Below are 15,942 nucleotides of genomic sequence, written 5' to 3'. Positions count from 1 at the left end.
CTTTACCTATTGACATTCCCTACATAGTTAAATCATGTCACATCCGCCCTAAGATACAGATGTTACAATGGCTTCCAATTTACAGAAGAGGAAACTGAGGCACAGCATGCCAACCTTCAGCCCATCTTGTCCCCTCACTTTGTGAGGAACCTCATGCCACACAGTACAGCCTGAGGACTCCAGAGTTTATGAGCAGTGCTTGTCAACTTCTGGGAGGGCTGTGGAGAGGGTGAAAAATACTTCTTGATCTGGACTTTGGAAGAGGACTCTTGACTCCCTTGCTCTCAACATTCATATGAGTCATAGCTATCTTATTATTTTGCTGTAGCACAGGGTATAGCCAATTCTTACCCTAGTGTCTTCTTGGACCTCCCAGTCACTGGAGAAAGTTGCCAGCTGCTGCCCTTGTGAACAGTTTGAAAACTGGAAAAGGCTAGAAAACATCCTTCTGTTCTCTTGAGTGTCTGGAAAGATGGCATCTTGGAAATTGACTCCATGAGGCAAGAGGTTATAGTTCTCATCCATCCTAATGGAAAAAAAGGAGGCAAGAGCTGTAGACTGGACACCCATGGGGTGTACCATCTTGAATCGAGAGTCAACAGAAGACTGTGACAGTGTTGCCAGTTATACAACATCTTTTTATTTTTTTAAGTAGAGTTTAATTACAATGTTGTGCTAATTTCTGCTGTAAAGTGACTCAGTTATACATATACATACATTTTTAAAATATCTTTTCCATTATGGTTTATCCCAGGAGATTGGATATGGTTCCCTGTGCTAAGGTAGGACCTTGTTGTTTATTCCAAATGTAACAGTTTGCATCTGCTAACCCCAAACACCCAGTCCATCCGTCTCCCTCCCTCCATTCCCCTTGGCAACCACAAGTTTATTCTCTGTATCCATGAGTCTGTTTCTGTTTTGTAAATAGGTTCATTCGTGCCATATTTTACATTCCACATATAAGTGATATAATATGGTATTTATTCTTCTCTTTGTGACTTACTCCACTTAGTATAATTATCTCTAGTTCCATCCATGTTGCTGCAAATGGCATTCTTTCTTTCTTGTTATGGCTGAGTAATATTCATATATACATACCACATTTTCTTTAATCATTCAACTATCAAGGGACATTTAGGCTGTTTCCATATCTTGGCTGTTGGGAATAGTGCTGCTATGAACATGGGGGTGCATGTATGTTCCTGAATTACAGTTTTGTCCGGGATATATGCCCACGAGGGGACTGCTGGATCATATGGTGGTCCTATGAATTTTCTGAGGATCCCCCATACTGTTTTCCATAGTGGCTACCCCAACTTACATTCCCACCAACAGTGTAGGAGGGTTCCCTTTTCTCCACACTCTCTCCAACATTTGCTATTTGTTCTGTTTTTGATGATAGCCATTCTGCCTGATAGGAGATGGTACCTGGCTGCAGCTTTGATTTGCATTTCTCTAAGAATTAGTGACACTGAGTATATTTTTATGTGTCTACTGGCCATCTGCATGTCTTCTTTGGAGAAATGTCTATTAAGGTTTTCTGCCCATTTTTTGATTGGGTTTTTTTTTTTTTGTTGTTGTTGTTGAATTGTATGGTCTGTATATTTGAAATTAAGCCCTGGTCTATTGCATCATTTGCAAATATTTTCTCCCATTCTTTAGGTTGTCTTTTTTTTTTTTTTTTTTTTTTTTTTTTTTTTTTTTTTTTTTTTTTTACATGTTTTTTTTTGCTGTGCAGAAGCTTGTAAGTTTGATCAGGTCCCCTTTGTTCATATTTGGTTTTATTTCTATTACCTTGGGAGACTGACCTAAGAAAACAAAGGTCCAATTTATGTCAGAGAACATTTTGCCCATGCTCTCTTCTAGGAGTTTTATGGTGTCATGTCTTATGTTTAAGTCTTTAAACCATTGTGAGATATTTTTGTGCAGTGTGAGGGCATATTCTAACTTCACTGATTTACATGCAGCTTCCAATTACACATCTACATGGCTCACATTAGAGGAGTCACTCTCTCTGATTGTTTCTCTACCTCACACTGCACGTGTCTCTCCTTAAGTTTTTCAAAACATGTGAATTGGGGGATGGGTGCGGGTGAACATTTGTGTATCTCCCAAGCTGCCTTCCTTCTCCTAGTGGAGTGCTCCTTGTTTCCTGGGCAAAGGAAAGCCAATTGCAATGACCCAAGATTCAAGTCCTATCACTGCTACTTATCTCCTGTTTGACACACAATGAATTTCTTAAATTCTCTAAGCTTAAATGTACAATCTATAAAACAAGGATGACAACAGCATCCTTATTTGTTTAATGGTGGTGTAAGGAGTGCATTTTTTTAAAAAAAAGTAAAGTATTTGGCACAGAGTAAGCACAGTATAAAACTTAACATTTTTACAGAACCCTGCATAAAGTACCTGTTGGCAAGATAGAGAAGTCAAGAGAAGGAAAAGGAGAGATGGAAGCGGCACTCCAGCCCAAAGTAGGCATTTGGGGGCTCACCAGGGAGTCTCCACTGCCACTTTCTCCTGTGACACTGACCAGAATCTGTTCTCCTCTCCGAGGGGCCCAGAATAACAGAGGAATGATTTGTATGTGGTTGTTAACACACATCAGGGCAACACAGCCCTGTGAAATAGAAATCTTGTCAGACTACCATTTGACTCTGTATCTCTGCCCTAACGTTTTATAAATATGTCAGAGAAAAAGAGGAAAGAGCTGGCTGACCACCAGAGAGCCAGTGGACAAAACTGTATTTCATTATAAAATCAGAAAAGAAAATAATGTCTTCTTAAGTACTGTGGCTCTTTTTACTTTGGAAAATAAAGTTTTCTTGTTGAATAGTTTTAGAGCTGGTTTCCCTAAATAAAGACATGTAAAAATCTAAGTTTCTCCATATCAAGAAGGTACTATCTCATTCCTTGCCAGTTTTATTTAGAAACTGTACTTCTCCAGTATTTTTTTAATTCAACTTAATCTGGCAACTTAATCTGGCTAAACCACTCAAGCCAACACAAAGCACGCCATGTATTCTAAACTTAGATATTCTGGCTTTAATATGGAAAACATGTGTTACCAAGCTTACGGATGCCCCTCTGTGGAACCTTCTGTCTTCTTTCTCAGTGATGTGAAATCTCAAGAGCTAAAACTTAGTCTGCAGACCAAGGTCATGGCCATTCCAAATATCCTTAATGCTATGCCACATACTGGGAAGATGGGACTTATTGTCCAATCACTATCCATTAGATTCCATTTTGAGGTTCTTCCCAGTTCCTCTGTATCAGCCTCCTCCTCCAACTGGAGAGAACCAATGCATTAGGGTTCCACCTGCTGTTTTGTATTGCAAACTTCAGTTGAGCCCATAACCTGAACCCTTGTCTACATGCATTTCATTGTGACCACATGACAAACTTTCATGGAACTTCACAAGATTCCAGGAGTCTCCCAACAGACAAGGCCTGGTCTAATTCACCTCTCTGTTCTTCAAAGCCCTGTGAGCACCTTCCCAATCCCTTAATGCCCCCTCCCCCAGGCCCTTCCTCTATAAACTTTTGCTATTTGGAAGAGCCTGGCATTGAGGTCTGCTGGCAGCTGATATGAGCGAATCTGAGTGAAACAAGAGGACAGCTGGGCTGCATTCCACACCAGTCCCATCTTGGCATTTAAGCAGGTGTGCAGGATTGAGTAACTACACATTTCTCATCTAACCTGCACCAGGTGTTCTGCATCAGTTACTAGGATTTAATCTCAACCAACCTTGTTTGGCACATTATGAAGGTGAGGCTCTTGAGGTTCTTGACAAGGTCAGTAACTTGCTCAAAATGACAGGAAGAATGGACCCAGAATTCCAACAACCATCTGATTCCAAAGGTGTTTGGATTGGTTTTGACCACTGTCCATCCCAAACAACTCCCACAGGCATCCACTTTAAAATATAGCTTTCCTCCTCTATAAGGATTCCACCTCAATTAGGGTTCCACTTTCTTATTTCAAACTCCAGGAGATGCCATCACCTGAACTCTTATCCACAGGCATCTCATCTGCACCACAGACCAACTTGCATGGAACTCAACCAGAGAGGGCTCCTGTCCGATTGCCCTTCATACTCCTCAGAGCGCTGTGACCAGGGCCTTCTTCCCCCATTACCCCCCGCATAAACCTCTGCTATTGGGAATAGGCTGTTTGTTGCTGGAAACCACCTTGAGCTTTGGCCTGAAACACTCTTCCCTGGTCAAGCACGGGAGCCATCCCTGTTTTTCCAACAGTGTTAGCCAGAGGCACCCAAGATCTCTGTAGACTCAACATGAGGAGCACCAAAGAGCAGAAAATGGGAAGGAGACCAGGGGAGACCAGGGCATCACTTAACATCGCCCAGACAGGATTCTGGAGGAGTTCCTGAGCCTGCTGGGGATAAAGGTACCTCTGCTGGCCATGCCAAGTGGCCAAAGGGATGGTATGGGCGAGAGGTGGCAGGCTCACCTGAGGAAGAAGAAATAGGAGTAATCCTGGACCACGGTGTGGGAGTGACTGGAGAAGTAGCCCAGGCCGGTGAGGTTGAGCCTGGAGCCCCGGGCACCTCGAGCATGCTGCCCCACGCCTGGTCGCACAGCATCTTGATCTCAGCGGAGTAGAAGAGCCCCGCGTCGCTGGCCTCATACTGCCAGGGCAGGTCATTGTACAGGCCGTGCACCTCCTCGTGCAGCGCCAGCACCTTGGCGTACAGGATGATCTCGGCCAGCTCCGCTCGGCAGCCCTCGCTCAGGGGTCTCCACTCGGAGGGCAGCTGGCAGCCGCGGGTGGCCTCCAGCCCGCCGGCCAGGCAGAGCGCGGCGAGCAGCAGCGGGCGCAGCATGCCGGCGGCGAGGGCGGGCGGCGAGAGCCGCCGGGTGGGCTCCGCGCCCCAGGCGCGCTACCCAGGGCGCATGGCCGGGGGAGGGGGGAGCCCCGCGGCAGCAGCGAGAGCGTCAGGGAACCCGAAGTGCCAGGCCCCACCAGCGGGAGGCGCAGCCCGGGGCGCTCGGCTCCGCGCACCGCTGCGGAAGCTCAGCGTGCTGCTCCCTCCTCCGCCGGGATCCCCCTGAGGGGCCTCGCTTGGGAGGCTTTTAAAAGGGCACGGGGAGGGCCGGCCACCGCCGCCTCCTGCCCACCCCCTTCCGTGGCTGGGGCGTGGGCGGCAGCGGGAGGGGCGGAGGCGGGAAGCCGTCCAGGGGCGCGCGGTGCTGGGGAGACAGCGCAGTCGGCGCTGGACCGGGAGCCCCCAGGGCCGAACTCGGTGTTTGCGCCAGCGCGGAGGTCCGCGGCCGAAAAGTCAGTGTGGGGAGAGGCGGCCCAGCCCTCTTCCGGCGCCCTGCGCACCGACCAGGTGGAAGCTTTGCAGGCACAAAGCGCGCTCCAGACATGGCCTTCTTAGAATGATTGCCATCAATTGCCATGAGTACTCAGCGTACGTTTTTGCATTTTCTGAGTAGTTCATTTACACTCAAATGGCACAGAAATCTAACTTTACCGTCGCAGAGTTTACCTTGGAAATTCTGTGTGATCTAATAAACTTTTCTGAATCTCTCTCTCCCTTTCCATCTCTTATGTTTTAACGATGCTCTTAGGAAAGCCTTCAACATCTGAAAAGCCAAAGCCACATTGCTTGGATTTTCCTACAGCTACATGGTCTCATGATTAACCTCATTCCTACGTTCAGATTCTGAACACCCTACACCTGAGAAATAGATTCAGAAGTTCCAAAGAGCTTTTCACAAGTCAATGAGTGACTCTGAAGAGACCTAAACTCCACAGTTAAATCTTTATTTCTAAATTAGGCAGTTCCTTTTATCTCCCAATTGCCTTAATTATTCTTCATGTAGTAAGAAAAAAAAAAATTATTTATAAGTATAAATATTTTGTATAGTCAAAACATCATATATATGAAATAGCATGGATATAATATACATATCATATACATATGTCATACATATTATATTTACAATAAGTTGATAAGCAAAACTGCTGTAAAATGGAAGGCTCTTTGTTCTGCAAGCATCTTATTAACCAGGCTTTCTGCAAGTTTAAGTCTTAGAACTCAGCCAAAGTCTTCTCTGACTGAAAGGAAGAGTTCTTAGGGAATTTGGAAAGGAAAGGTAAGGAGAAAAGTGGGGAGGGGGAAGAGAGAAAATTCCAAGGCCTCACATCCTGTGACAACCAAATCTTCCTGTGATCCCCAAGTCTTCAGTTAGGACAATTAAATTCATGCATGCTTCTTGTGACAGGGCAGAAATCCAGCTGGCATGAGGCAGGGACTCAGGAGGAAGAGGCCATGAGCAGCATGGTCTCAGGGAACCAGAAGACCCTGGGAAGGCTTTGGGCATGCCTTGAAGTGAAATGGCCAGGACTCCAGCCAGTGTGGCCCAGCTTCTGAGGGAATGAAGGCTAAAGATCCATAAGGTCACACCAATCCAGAATCCAACCGGTGACTCAATGGACAGATGTGTGCTTAATCGCTCAGTCATGTCCTACTCTTTGTGACCCCAGGGACTGTAGCCTCCCAGGCACCTCTGTTCATGGGATTCTCCAGGCAAGAGTACTGGAGTGGGTTGCCATGCCCTCCTCCAGGGGATCTTCCCAACCCAGAGATCGAACCCAGATCTCCCACATTGCAGGCAGATTCTTTACCATCTGAGCCACCAGGGAAGTGGTGACTCAATGGACCAGATTCTTATTCCTACAAGATCATCTGTGTTGGAAGAGGAAAGAAGTAAGAGTAAGAGCTCCTCACGGACAATAACTAACCTCTACATAGCTGGAAGTCAGCCTGGAGCCTCGATTAATTCTGTAGAAAACAGTTATATTGAGGGAAGCAAGTGGACAGTAGTCCTGATGGTATATGACTCCTCCCAACAACCCCACCACCACCATGGGAGATGGTAGAGTTAAGCTTTTCCCACAAGGAGAAATGGCATTTGAGGATGGCATCAGACATCCTACGTTAGGACTGCCCATTTGTCTCTCCTTCAATATACAAGTTAAAACGTTTCATAACGTCTTAGTCTGTTCAGGGTGCCATGGCAAAATACCACAGCCTGAGGGGCTTAAACAACAGACATTTATTTCCCACAGTGCTGGAGGCTGGAAGTCCAAGATCAGGGTGTCAATGGGATTGGTTCCAGGCTAGTAAACGGCCACCTTTCCTCTGTGTCCCCACATGGCCTGTCTTCTTTGTACATGTAGAGAGAGAAAATGTCTGGCCCTTCTAAGGACACCAGGCCTATCAGATTAGACCACACTCTTGTGACCTCATTTAACCTTAATCACTTCCATAAAGGTGCTATCTCCAAATACAGTCTCATTGGGGTTAAAACTTGAACAGAAGAATTCAGGGCAGAGAGGAGGGGATGTGAACAAGGGACAGAATTCAATCCATAACAGTCATTTAGCAGGTGTTCTGCAGGTTTGTAGAGAAAGAGGGGATATAAAATGGTTTATATTTCTGGCACGCTAACTTAGAGCAAGCATTGCCAAATTATAATATTAACAATAACAACTGCTAACATTTATTCACTGCTTACTATGTGCCAAGCACTATTGTAACATATTGCCTATGTTATCATAATGAATGCTCCAAACACTCAAAATGGGCACTGCTATCATCCTCAGTTTAGAGACAGGGGACTTAGGTATGGAGAGGTTAATTGACTTACCCAGGATCACATAGCCAGAAAGGAACTGAGCCAGGATTCAAACACCAGCATCAGATTTCAGAGTTCATGTTCTTAACTACAGCATTAAAATATGGACAAAACAAGCAATGTTTTAAAGGCACAGGTGGGCCCTTTATCAAGAAACAAGTAGAGGGGACTTCCCTGGTGGTCTGTGGCTAAGACTCCATGCTCCAAATTCAGGGAACCCAGGTTCAATCCCTGATCCAGGAACTAGATCCCACATGTTACAACTAAAACCCAGTGCAGCCAAATAAATAAATGAATATTTAAAAAGAAGCTGAGTTTATAAATAGTAATAACCTTCACAGAATCACCAGTGATGGCTAAATGAGGGAGTAACCGGACTAACATTAATTTTGTTTTCACCAGCAGCCCTGCTCTATTTTAAGTTGTTAAGTTTATTTTAAGTTAGTGTTGTAACTTATGCAGACAAGAGAATAAAGAAGTTTTTTTTTTTTTTTTTTTTGTTTCTAGTGCTTCAGAGGGCTGGAAAAAGTTTTTCTGTTTCCACAGACCTGAAGACCCTGATTATTCTTTCCATTTAGATGAACAAATAAGTAAAAATCAGTATGCACAGCTGATGTCTCTCTTGTTGTATAAACTGGACAGAATCAAAACTCTTCCAGTACTACCCAGAATGCATTTTCCGGATGCAGGGGCCTGCGAGGGGTGTCCTTCTCCTGGATTCTTCACAGACACATCAGTCATGTTTTTGCTTCTCTAGAAGGTCTGGCAAAGTGCCTCCCTGATTGGGGTTGTTCACCTGGAGCCCTGGACATATGTGAGCATCCCCTGGTGAGCAGCTCCCCTTTGGGGACCAAGATCTCCAAAGAAGCAGAGCTCAAGGAAGCCAGGATGGGAAGCAAAAATTCTACAACTGGGTTGTGGGTTCAGTAGTGAAACAAGCCGCTTCCACCCCTTGATTACAAGACCCATATGTTCTGGCTGTGGGGGGAAGATAGCACCATTATGCTTCAAATATACACTATATCCTTCACAGCATGTACAATACCCTTTAAGACTGCACCCCACCCTTTCAGGATGTTGACTCCCATCTGACACACTTGAGTCTTCATTAGCTGTCACACTGTCTCAGTAAGCTTTCAAAATTTGCCCAGTTGTTTCTAGGTGATGGCGTCCTCAGTAAAACCAGTTAATTCCATGGCCAAGGGCACATTGCTGTATTCCCTTTGCCATCAAAGAAGAGATGCTATGAAAATCACTGATCAGAAGCAATGCTACAGGAAGTACCACGATGCTGGAAAATGGGTTCTGTGGACAGAGTTCCTGGAAGAAGCACTGTGGGGCAGGAAAGGCAGATCTACACCTAGAATGTATCTACTCCAGTGAGGACAAGTCTCTGCTCCTTCCAAGATGGAAGAGGTTCAGTGTAGTCACTTCAGTCATTTCAGTCACTCAGTTGTGACTGACTCTTTGCAACCTCATGGACTGCAGCACGCCAGGCTTCCCTGTTCATCACCAACTCCCAGAGCTTGCTCAAACTCATGTCCATTGAGTCAGTGATGCCATCCAAACATCTCATCCTCTGTCATCCCCTTTTCCTCCTGCCTTCAATCCTTCCCAGCATCAGGGTCTTTTCAAATGAGTCAGTTCTTCACATCAGGTGGCCAAAGTATTGGATCTTCAGGATCATTTCTTCCAATGAATATTCAGGACTGATTTCCTTTAGGATTGACTGGTTTGATCTCTTTGCAATCCAAGGGACTCTCAAGGGTCTTCTGCAACACCACAGTTCAAAAGCATCAATTCTTTGGTTCTTAGCCTTCTTTATGGTCCAACTCTCACATCCATACATGACTACTGGAAAAACCAAAGCTTTGACTAGATGGACCTTTGTCAGCCAAGTAATGTATCTGCTTTTTAATATGCTGTCTAGGTTGGTCATAGCTTTTCTTCCAAGGAGCAAGCATCTTTTAATTTCATGGCTGCAGTCACCATCTGCAGTGATTTTGGAGCCCCCAAAATAAAGTCTCTCACTGTTTCTATTGTTTCCCCATCTATTTGCCATGAAGTGATGGGACTGGATGCCATGATCTTCATTTTTTGAATGTTGAGTTTTAAGCCTTTTCAGCTTTTTTCACTCTCCTCTTTCACTTTCATCAAGAGGCTATTTAGTTCCTCTTCACCTTCTACCATAAGGGTGGTGTCATCTGCATATCTGAGGTTATTGATATTTCCCCTGGCAATCTTGATTCCAGCTTGTGCTTTATCCAGCCCATCATTTCGCATGGTGTGCTCTGCATATAAGCTCAATAATCAGGAGACAGTATACAGCCTTGACATACTCTTTTCCCAATTTGGGAACCAGTCCGTTGTCCCATGTCCCATTCCAACTACTGCATCTTGTCCACATACAGATTTTTCAGGAGACAGGTTAGGTGGTTGCTATTCCCATCGCTTTAAGACTTTTCCACAGTTCGTTGTGACCCACAAAGCCAAAGGCTTTAGTGGTCAATGAAGCAGAAATAGATATTTTTTCTGGAATTCTCTTGCTCTTTCTATGATCCAACAGATGTTGGCAATTTGATCTCTGGTTCTTCTGACTTTTCTAAATCCAGCTTGAACATCTGGAAGTTCATGGTTCACATACTGTTGAAGTCTGGCTTGGAGAATTTTGAGCATTACTTTGTTAACAAGTGAAATGAGTGCAATTGTGTGGTAGTTTGAGCATTCTTTGGCATTGCCTTTCTTTGGCATTGGAATGAAAACAGACTTTTTCCAGTCATTTGGCCACTGCTGAGTTTTCCAAATTTGCTGGCATATTGAGTGCAGCACTTTCATAGCATCATCTTTTAGGATTTGAAGTAGCTCAACAGGAATTCCATCACCTCCACTAGCATTGTTCGTAGTGATGCTTCCTAAGGCCCACTTGACTTCACATTCCAGGATGTCTGGCTCTAGTTGAGTGATTACACCATCATGGTTATCTGGATCATGAAGATCTTTTTTGTATAGTTCTTCTGTGTAGTCTTGCCCCCTCTTCTTAATATCTTCTGCTTCTGTTAGATTCATGCCATTTCTGCACTTTGTTATGCCCATCTTTGCATGAAGTGTTCTCTTGATATCTCTAATTTTCTTGAAGAGATCTCTAGGCTTTCCTTTTCTATTGTTTTCCTCTATTTCTTTGCATTGATCACTTAGGAAGACTTTCTTATTTCTACTTGCTATTCTTTGGAACTCTGCATTCAGATGGATATATCTTTCCTTTTCTCTTTTTCCTTTTGCTTCTCTTCTTTTCTTGGCTATTTGTAAGGCCTCCTCAGACAACCATTTTTCCTTTTTGCATTTCTTTTTCTTGGGGATGGTTTTTTTTGATTGCTTGCTGTAAGTGTTTTCTTTTTTAAAACTGTCCAGTACTGTGCCTCCTGTTACAAGACCCAGCCTGGTGGGCTGCAGTTTTCGCTATTAACCTGACCATCCATGTATTCTTCAGTGTTTCAGGCACTTTGTCTATCAGAATGTCTTGGGGGATGGTTTTGAATCTGAACCTTGTCACTTCCACTGTATAATCAATCCCTTGAATCTGTTTGTCACTTCCACTGTATAATCATAAGGGATTTGAATTAGGTCATACTTGAATGGTCTAGTGGTTTCCCTACTTTCTTCAATTTAAGTCTGAAGTTTGCAATAAAGAGTTCATGATCTGAGGCACAGGCAGCTCTTGGGACCATAATAAGGCATTGGTATAGGTCCCAACTACTGACAGAGTAAGCCCTCAGCCTTGGGGTTAGTGAGGCTGACCTTAGTAAGATAAGTTCAGAAACACAAAGTGAGCAAATACTGGTGGGAAAATGGTACCAACCAACTTGCTCAACACCAGGCAAACACCAAGTTTAACCACAAAACTTCAGTTTGTAAATAACATATCTGTAAAGTGCAATGAAGTGAAGCATAATGAAAAAATATATGCCTATATCCTAGCCATTCTATGCCGTCCCCTAAATTGGCATATCTCAATAAAGCAGAAATAGATGTCAATAAAGACAGAAAACTTTTGGAACTCTCTTGCTTTTTCTATGATCCAGCGGATGTTGGCAATTTGATCTCTGGTTCCACTGCCTTTTCAAAAACCAGCTTGAACATCAGGAAGTTCACGGTTCACAACTTGCTGAAGCCTGGCAAACACCAAGTTTGAGCATTTCTTTACCACTAGTTTGTAGATAAGTATCAATTGTGCAGTAGTTTGAACATTCTTTGGCATTGCCTTTCTTTATTCTTGGAATATAAAATATAGGTTTTCCATATACATATTATATTGGTGATATTATATATATATATATATATATATATATATATATATATATATATATATATTTTTTTTTTTTTTCTGACAATGCCTGACTAGCACACTGTCCAATCAAACCCCTTCACCTGTTGTTTTAATATTGTACATGTGAAACAGGGCTGACCAGAGACATGTGGAAAGGTTAAGCAGAGACCAACAACTTAAAAGACATTGTTTCCATTATATCATATTTTCCAGTTGTATGGTGCCTTTCTTGGAGGTTCTCAATGTGCTATGCAAATATTAAATTAGTCTTCCTTCTGTCCCCTTGGGAGGCAGGAAACCAGTATTATTTCACAGAAAAAGAAGCTGAGTCCCAAGGGTTAAATGCCTTGCCACGGTCACATAACTACAGGCAGTTAGGGGTGCTGGGAATGGGGCTTGGGGTTAAGAATCCTTGCCTGGGGTACCTTGGCTCCCAAACAGTGCCTTCCTTAAAGATAACTCTGTGTTCAAACTCTGTGGGAATCTTGTCCTATAACAGGGAAGTTATGGGACTGCTGATATGCCACATACATTGTCCTTCCCTTGCCTGCTCATACAGAGTTCAGAAGGCAGGTTTAGGACATGAAGGCATTGTCTATAACAGCTTCAATCCATCCAATCTGGGGACCAATATTTAGCCTAAACAACCCTTCTGGTGTGAATCCATGATAATTCTATCAGGAGAAGATAGAAACAAGAGAGATGGACTCTTGATAGACATCTCACTCTATAGGTTTCCATGTCTACATTTCAGAAAAAGAAGGAGCTAAGAGTGGAGTTGACAAGCACCTGGCCGGAATTCATCACTCTGTTAGGTGTTAAACACTGCACTCACATTTTTTCCTCAATCTGTCACAGTGAAGACTTGGCCAGACCCCTTTTCACAGTTGGCAAAACAGAAACAGGGAGACTAGTTGATTTTTCCAGAAGCTGAGCTGAGGGTCTAAAAATTCCTGTTGCAATTTTAAGTCTATCAAACTAAATCCCCACCATCCTCTTGTGTAAGTTTCTAGATGCCAAATGGAGGTGGTTAGGCATAGATTGGGCATCTTGACACTGTTGTCAATCACATGTACTTTTCAGCAAATAACTTGCAACATTTTCCTTTCAACTGCCATGTGTCAGGCACTATTCTAGGCTGTGGGGATACAGAAGTGAATAAAACAGAGCACCCTCCTTTTGGGGGGAATATCCACCAAAAAAGTCAAATTGATGCCATCAACAAGTTGGGGAGAGAAAGGCTTGCCTTAGAAGACACAGCCTTTACCTGGGGAAGAATGGCTTGAGAACCTTGTTCAATGTCCTTGGAAACACCTTCACTTAAATAAAGTCCATGGAACTGACCACGGTTAAAATTTAGCATGGTGGGGCTCAGATGAGTCTCTAAGGAACCAAGTTCCCCTTTATATTTCAGAGCATAACCAACCCTCAGACTGAGAGCAAGGTGGGTTTCATTGACATCAATATCACACTGTTCCCTTTCACATCAGTGTCCTTGGAAGCAAATGGAAATAAGCCGCAGTTGAGAAGTAGAGAGAGGGCATCTGTGTGATTATTCTAATGCTGTTCTGACTCACCCTGAGATATTATCAATAAGTGGTTCTTTCCCACAGGATATGAAGTCTCCAAGGGAGGTAGTCTCCATGGCAGGCTGAATGGGACACAGTTCTTAAAAGGGAAGAGCCCTCCTTCTAAGGAGAAGACCCACAGCTGGGTCCACTCTCTAGACTGTGAATTCACACACTGTGTATCCTGGACCAATTCTCACCTCCGAGCACTTGCCTGAGTCCTCAGCTCTTCAGTACCTGTCCTGAGAATGTATGAAGCTGACTGAATAGCAGACATGGGAAATTTCATTAAGACCCAAGCATACACACCACTGTGTGTTTTCAATTTGCTGGTTTGATGTTTTGGTAGCTGCATAAAAGAGCTACAATCCTGTTGGAAAGCTTTCTGAGAAACAGGCTCTTATTCTGGAGGAAGGATCTCACAGGATTTTTGGCTTGATGGGACACTGTGATGACTGTTGAGAAATGAATAGAAAAGTTGGAAGCAGTTCAGGAATTCTTATGTGTACTATGAAAGCATTGGAATAACAGGATTAATAAATATAACTGAAACATAAATAACACTAGATTGCGGCCTCTTTTCTGGAATCAGGAAAAAGTCCAACAGGTTCATTTATAGCAAAACCCCAAAGGCATCACAGTTAGAATGTTTTTTCCCCTGATTTTTTTTTTTTTTCAGTTGCCTTCGGCACCTATTAACCTTTCTATCTGTGCTCTCATTGCAAAGGCATAATGTGGTCAGTATTTCAGCAACTTCTACCTCTAAGATAAAGTACATTGCAGAAGAATATCTGTTTTTCCCCAAATTTTCCATTACTGACTTTTTTCCATTTAAAAATTCTATGACTTACTGCCAGTGACTCTTAAAAATAAGCTTTCTAAATTTGCATTAATAATATGAACATTACATGTAATGACAAGCAGTGAGCAGGCACTTAATAATTGTTAAATGAATGGATTAATATATATGTTCTGTATCTATAAATGTACAACCTCAGCTGAAAGTTTATCCAACACTGAAACAATTTATTCAGTTTAAATGTCATCTTTTCATGTATTCAATTTGTGTGTTCAAATTAAAAAAAATGTGGGCTTTGGGAGTAAATTATAACTATAGTATAATATAGCTATACATGTTCTACTCTTTATTTACAAACAGGAGTGCTTTGTGGAAATACCTAAGCTTAACACTCAGCAAGAGAAGCAGGTATCTCTTCTGGAATAACTCTTTTAAAGAAATCCACTTGACGTACAATACGTTCCTTTGGATCTCTCTCCTCTTCCCAATCTCAGCTTAATCTGACACAAATCTCTAGATCTTCACTCCAGAGCTTCTCGTTCCACTTCAGTCCTTTCCTGGAGTCAATTCCCTCCTATTTTTAATAACAGACTTTGGGGGAAATGGGCTTTTAAAAACTCTTACAGATTTCTTTTAGCAATAACTTCTGAACTTCCACTTGGAGGAGAGTTCATTCCTGTAACCAGCTTCTATCACAGTTGCTAAAGCAATGCTGCCCAGAAGTGTGGGTTCCTTTGCTCAGTTCTCTTATCTCCTCTCCAAAGGGGAAACGTGAGAGGGAAATATAGAGGGATCTGCCCTTTGAGTCAGAGAAGGCAATGGCATTCCACTCCAGTACTCTTGCCTGAAAAATCCCATGGACGGAAGAGCCTGGTAGGCTGCAGTCCATGGGTCGCTCAGAGTCGGACACGACTGAAGTGACTTAGCAGTAGCAGTAGCAGCCCTCTGAGTACAATACCTACCTCCTTTCACTATTTTCTGACCAACCAGCCTCCCATCACCTAATGGATGGATTCTCTCCAGTATGACAGACACTGTAGAGACAGGAGATTCTTTACTCCTTTTTTACTGCTTTACTACTTCTTTACCCATTCCTCCCTCTATCTTCCCACAGGAGATGAAGATGTACTGATTTTATTGCCCAGCACCCAGGACATGCCTCAGGTCACACTTGCCAGGAGCAGGCTCATGGTGCCTTGGAAGATTCCACAGATGGGGAGAGCTTTCTTGTCAGCGTCCTTCTGCACACTGTGCAGAAGCTCTCTTCTCAGAGCATTAATTTCTTATCTCCACCTCTTCCACACTTTACAATGGCATGCTAAGTGGGCCAGACTTCTCTCTAGTTCTCTCACACCCCAAAGTTACATCTGAGTGGGTTGCACCAATATTTAGATTCAGGGTGAAAAACATAAGCTCCTCTTAGACAGTGAGCCTGAATCACATACTTCAACTCAGCTTCTACCAGAACGTTAAGCCCTGTCTGGTCCTAGGGCCTGTTCAGTTATAAATTGAGTGGTACCAGAGTGCCTCTCATTATATGAGAATCCAATGTCTGGGTTGTTTAAAAGAAGCAAAACTTCTTA

The 15,942-nt window shown here is 43.3% G+C and overlaps 1 protein-coding gene across 1 annotated transcript; it reads right to left on the bottom strand.

The window, feature by feature from the left end:
• Window positions 1-291: 291 nt before the first annotated feature.
• LOC102265623 (coiled-coil domain-containing protein 3-like) lies at window positions 292-4,942 on the bottom strand. Its single transcript, XM_070363365.1, is given in 3 exon segments — window positions 292-526; window positions 4,472-4,562; window positions 4,565-4,942. Coding segments are annotated over 3 exon segments (591 nt in total). The 5' UTR covers window positions 4,845-4,942; the 3' UTR covers window positions 292-306.
• Between the last annotated feature and the right edge of the window lie 11,000 nt (window positions 4,943-15,942).

This window comes from Bos mutus, chromosome 26, assembly GCF_027580195.1.
Source record: "Bos mutus isolate GX-2022 chromosome 26, NWIPB_WYAK_1.1, whole genome shotgun sequence".
NCBI lineage: Eukaryota > Metazoa > Chordata > Mammalia > Artiodactyla > Bovidae > Bos > Bos mutus.
This window is presented reverse-complemented; position numbering and strand designations above follow the sequence as displayed.